Source organism: Phodopus roborovskii, unplaced genomic scaffold, assembly GCF_943737965.1.
Source record: "Phodopus roborovskii unplaced genomic scaffold, PHOROB, whole genome shotgun sequence".
In the NCBI taxonomy this organism is placed as follows: domain Eukaryota; kingdom Metazoa; phylum Chordata; class Mammalia; order Rodentia; family Cricetidae; genus Phodopus; species Phodopus roborovskii.
Window position 1 is genome coordinate 1,975,929 of NW_026126482.1, and position 6,000 is coordinate 1,981,928.

The 6,000-nt window shown below is 47.5% G+C and overlaps 1 protein-coding gene across 1 annotated transcript in view; it reads right to left on the reverse strand.

Moving 5' to 3' along the window:
* Positions 1–5,308, reverse strand: part of Aopep (aminopeptidase O (putative)) — a 226,184-nt gene extending 220,876 nt beyond the window's left edge. The window contains exon 1 of the mRNA XM_051194140.1: positions 4,375–5,308. Within this exon, the coding sequence (XP_051050097.1) occupies positions 4,375–5,171 (797 nt within the window). The 5' untranslated portion in view covers positions 5,172–5,308. The remainder of the gene's footprint in view (positions 1–4,374) is intronic.
* Positions 5,309–6,000: the final 692 nt, after the last annotated feature.

Below are 6,000 nucleotides of genomic sequence, written 5' to 3' on the forward strand. Positions count from 1 at the left end.
TGTAGAGGAATCTTATGTGTAATCAAACTGGAATACCCTTAGAGGTCGGTTCCACGTTAAGGGTCCATAGGGACGAGTGGTTTCAAGGAAAAGAAGACAGAATGCAAGTGGTTATGAAGGGGGGAAGAGGAACGGAACAGGAAGGGCTAATGGCATAGGAAGGAAACGGGTATTGGGTGGTATAACTTACACTAAAGGCCTTTGAAAGATTTATATGGAGGCCCACTACTGCAGAAGTTTTCTAAAATACATATAAAAAAGTTTATAAATAGAGTTATTCTAAAACAGGGGAACAATGTCTCCCCTTAAGACATCATAATTATCATAAAAAGTCCATTTCTAGTACGGGTTATCTCTGAGTTGTTGGTCAGTGGGATTCCACAGAGCACCCCCCTCTCCAAAATACATACACACACAAAAAAAACCCCAAAAAACAAAAAACAAAAAAAGAGATTATTGTCATTGTCTTGGTTACCCTCTAGAATTTAATGGGAGACATCCTTCTGTATATGTTTCTTTTATTGGCTGATGACTGGAACACTGGCCAATAGAGGCAGGAAGATAGGCGGGACTAGGAGATGAGGAGAATTCTGGGAAAGGTGGGCAGAGAGAGGCGCCTTGGAGAGACACCGCATAGAGACCGGGAAGATAGGATGCACCATGAGTTCTCTGATTAATATAAGGCCGTGTAGAAATAACATAGATTAATAGAAATGGGTTTATAATTAAGACAGCGCTAGCCAATGAGAAGCCCTAGCCATCGGCCAACAGTTTTATGATTACTATAGCATTCCTGTGTTTATTTGGGGAAAAGCAGCTGTGGGGGCCAGACCGGACAAGAAACTCCAGCAACAAGAATTTGATGGTTAACACCTTACTGCTGAAGACACTACATACTTGAGTTACAGGACAAGAGAAACCAAGCTAGAATCACTTGCGAGCTTCATCCCTACTGGCTAGTTTTCCCGGTGCTGGAAGGCTCTATGTATGCTACTGGGGAGGAAAAAGAATTAAAGACCGTGTACAGTTACGAAGCCCGCGAGCTACAATGGCTGGCCTGGAACAGTGTGCCCACCGGTGTTTGAGAGCAATGTGGGCACTGTGGATGCCATGGGAGAAAATCAACCAGTTTCTGACTGGACTTAAAGGCTGTTCCACAAAAACGGAATCCATTCCTGGTACCGCTGGCAGCGCCAAAACCCCACGGCGGGCTGCCATAGGCTCTAGCAGAGAACCGAGTGGTATAATTCTGCTGAATTAACATAGTTCTTGTCTTTACTATACACACAGTGCACCTCTCAACCTCCAGGCCGGTGACAGCAACTAATACAGAGACATATCTGGGCACTGTGCGGAGAAAAAAGAGACTTTGGGGTGCGCAGGTCTGAACAAGACATCGATGTCACATCCCCTGAGCTCAGGGGTCACGACAGGAAGAAGGAGCAGAAAAAGTCCAGAGATGGGGACATCTGTGGTGAGTCAGAGCTGCTGCCCACATCAGCCCACAGTGGCTGTGGCCGCATATACGAGGCCCCTCAACACTCAGGGGCCTTGTGCAGGAGAGGAGACTCAAAGGTTGTAAGGGCTAGAGATGTGTGGAGGGGGTGGAAGTTAGATTTTGATTCAAACTCATTGTATGCAAGTGCGAATATTAAACAAAAACATTTATGTGTCCTGAGGATCTAGAATTAAAAAAAAAAAAAGCTAACTTCTGTAGTGATGTATTATTTATGATTTATTAAAGCTTGCCTGAGGATTCAGAAAGCAAAGTCAGCCTCAAGCCATAAAGATCAGGCAATGGTGGTACACACATTTAATCCCAGCAGCCAGAAGCTAGCAGGTAGTGGTACACGCCTTTAATCCTAGGATTCAGGATTAAGAGGTAGACAGATCTCTGTGAGCCCAAGGCCACCCAGATCTACACAAGATTGATCCAGTCCTAAAGAGAAACAGCTCACATTCTGATGATCTCAGCACCTGGGATCACACGCCTTTAATCCCAGCACTAAGGGGATAAAAGGCAGGAGCAGGGGCTTCAGTACTCAGTGTCAGGACTCATTCTCCAGCCACACTGAGGGCAGGAAGACACTGAAGTCTTGGGATTCTCCAGCCACGCTGAGGAAAGGTTACAATCTGAGGTTTGGTGGAGCCAGACTCTCCTCTCATTCTGAGGTAGAGTGAGAGCTAGTGACCAGCTGCTTTGCTTTCTGAATCCTCAGGCAAGCTTTCCTAAATCATGAATAATATATCACCACCCTAGGACAAGCTGGTTAGAGTAGCTGAATCAGTGAGCTCCAAGTTCAAGGAAGATACTCTGTATCAACACATGAAGCAGAGAGCGATTGAGAAAGACACCACATGATGTCAACGGCTGGCTTCCACATGCAGGCACATACATGTGAACACGCATGCACAGCACAAGCACATTCACATGTGTAAAAGAAAACAAAAGCAAAGTTAGGTCAGGGGACACCTATTCCACGTCCCCTAGGGAGGCTGTTTCACGGTATTGTTACATCGCACTTTTCATCCTGGGATGGTGTCCCCTCCACAATGCTTACGACTTCCCTTACTTACTAATTGCCAAACAGAAGTGACTGCGGACCGAGTCTTCACAGTGTGGTGGGGAATGAACACTAGGCACTGATGGGACCTGGGCATGGCCTCTGCAGAAACGCCTGACACCGTACCCAAGTCCTGTCTGTGAAGGATAAGAAAGTTCATGCCACGCAGGCCCGACAGTCCGTGGTAAACAAGGAGGCGAGAATGTTGACAGTTACTACAGGATTTTCACGGGTGTGGAATCCTGCTCTGGTGCTTCTGGAGAAGCGGTTGTTCATCCCTGTCACATCGAAGACCACTTCGCTGAGGAAATATGTTTTGTCCCTGACCTAGAATCCCAGTCAACCAAGAGCTCTTAGTTCCTGGACAGTCACCTGGAAGAAGCTGGGCCTACTTACGTAGTTTACCTGAAGCAGGGTCTCATTGTGTAGCCCAGTCTATCCTAGAACTCTTGATAATCTCCCTGACCTCACTTCCTCTTGCCTCTGGGATTTGCAGGTGTGAAGCCATCACACCTGGCATCTTATTCTTACGTACACAGAAGAGTTTTGAGAAATTTGTGGCTGCCCATGCAAGGGTATCTCCACTCTGATCAAAGTCTCACAAAGTGTCACCCCCAAAGGGAAAGGGCAGCTTTCCGGAATTTCCTTCTAAAATTAACACTTTGTATCTATCCTCTTAGGACTCCACAAACAACTCAGACTAAAGCATGGCATAAACCCTTCTGTCACACCATGTGTTTTACTGAATCATGCCAAATGGAGAGAGACATCAAGAGCAAGTTCTGTGTCGCCCTTTCTCCAGGGAAACCAGGACTTCCGCATGCGAGATGGATTCACATCTGTCTTCGTAGTTAGCATTCAGGACAGGAGACCATGTCTGAGGCCACCAACATACCTTCCAACTGCCAATAGCTTCTTCCCTAATATTTTAATTCAAAAGTGAGGCATCTGGAGTATAAAAACTACAGATCCCTACTCAAATATTCAATGGCATTATATGGTTAACCTCGGTGAAAGTCTCCACTAATTCCAAACATTTTGAAATAAGAACACCATCTCCTTCGCACTCTCCAAAGAATGCCCAGGAAGGGACGCTACAAACAATCACTATGCTTTTGTATTTGTATAACCTTACCAACCCTGCAATTTCCCGAAGGCTTTCACAAACTCTAGCAGACATAAGGCAGAAGGTGAACTCCCTGAGAGGCCTGGAAACCAGAGCAGGAGGGAAGATTATAGGCGATGGGCAGGCTGATCAGAGCTCAATGTGCCAGGCATCAAAGTCCCCTGACTCTAAGAATCTGGTGTCTTTTGGTCCTGGAGACCGACAGCCACATCCCAAGAAGCCAGGGTGCAGTACAGCAGGTCTGACTGTTTCAGTTCTCAGAAGCAGCTGTCTCTCTCAACGCCGTAGGTTCACACCCAGTGACAACCAGCCCAGTCCAGGGACTGTACAGGGAGAAAGTCACAGGCGGCTGGCCTGGCCTCACACCCGCGCAGCGCAGCCTCAGAGCAGTGGGATCCCAGGTGTGCTCAGAGACATGCCACTTCATCAGCGGCACCCACCAGTGGCACCCACCCCACCAGCAGCCAGGCTCGGCACTTCAGCAGAAATGCTGGAACCTCTCCAACCTAGTCTACAGGAGGTGATCTTGACGACAGTCGTGTGGCATGCTGCAGGATCTACCTGCCGTCTGCCTCTGAGTCTGCCTGGGTAAGGCTACAGAACAAGCGGAAGCCCCCCACAGACGAGATCATCCCCCAAGTGCATGGGATTAGGGGCGGAGAAGTAAGTGCCTGGATAACCTACCTGCCACTCTGGTCTGAGGTCCAAGTCACTGACTGCCCCTCGGGTTTAGTTTTGTACCATACCCTGATGGCCCGAGGAAAGTCAGCAGCTGCCTGAGCTCCCGGCTTCCTGATCTGTAGGCTCCAATTGTCAGTGTCAAAGAAGAGCTCCCCACAGCCAGGGGCCTGGCTGCAACGGGTGTAGCATTCTAGCTGCTCCCTCCAAACTTCTGCAGGCAGAGCCACAAGTTCACGGACAATCTCATGCCTGAGCTTCTCAGGAGAAGCTGCGAGCTTGGGAGCCTTTGTAAATCTCTCAAGGCCTGGCACGGCGGCCACATCCACCTCCTCTACCTTCAGCACAGACAAATCACAGCAGTCCAACACTAGCAAGAAATCCTCTCTCCCATGATTCCCTGCGCCACAGCAATACTTTGAGCTAGAGATCTCAGAAGCATGTTCCCAGTTGTCATGGTTACCATCGTTATCAAAGGCATCTTGATCACCTTTACCACAGGCTGCACATTCACTGCATCCCATCTGAGGTGAGAAGGTACTTGCAGCCGTCTCAGGAACATGGCGTGGCTCAGTTGCCCTAAATGTGCGGTCTTCCTCTGACTCCACCTGGAATGCTTCCTGGGTGGAACCCGCCCGTTTTTCAAAGCTGCTTCCCTCTCCAAAGAAAAGAACTATGGTGCCCTCAATGATCCGGCTTCCAAAATCCACATCCAAATCTAGTACGTAGTGCTTCACGAGCAAGTGGCTGGTGTTGGCCATGAGAGGCAGGTCATCGCGGGAAGGGTCCAGCTTTAGGTCCATGGTGCAGTCTGCAGTTGGTGGCTTTGCTAAATCTCCACCGAGGCCTCCTGCATCTCCTTAGTCATTCAGAAGCACAAATGGCTGGCTTACCAAATAAGAAGCACCTGCTGTCACAAGTTATAGTTCCACAACTTTCAGCTCCCTGGCAAAGGAAAAGATACGGTTAGATGGAATTCCAAACGCGACCCTAACTGTCCCTGCAGTTGCAGACCCTGCAGGTTGGGCCACATTACTTATTAATCCCCCAGGTGGCAGATGCTCGCTCGCTCGCTCGGGGAGAAGAAAGGCTCATCCTGGTGACTGGCAGGAAAGAAGCTTCATTACCGACCTCTAAGCTACTAAGGGACACACACACAGTCCTTGTTTCAGAAAAGAGCAATTCTTATGCAAAACTGCAACTATTACTGCCTCTTGTTTTAAAAGATATTAGATGTATCGATTCTAATTTTGTGCATCAAAAGGCAAGTGGCTGTTTTCTACTGTGGTTCTAAATAACAAGTGTGAATGAGGGCTAAATGGCCTCATACACTGTATTCCTTGAGAGTAATAATTTAATCCGCACAATATAACTCCAGGGATTAATGTACTTTTCACATTAGGACCGCCCTCCTAACAGCACTTCCAGTAAATTACAGGAAAGTGAGCCAATTTACCAGGAGTGCATTCTGAGTATTCCTTTGAGATTGCTCATGGAGACTTTTCAAATTTATAGTTAAATACTCAAGGTATACATTACATCTTAATAGCTGAAAACCCATTAACATTCTGGGTAATAGCTTTCTTGTGGCAAACAAAAGGTCTCATTTGGAAAAAAAAAGTATGCAAATAT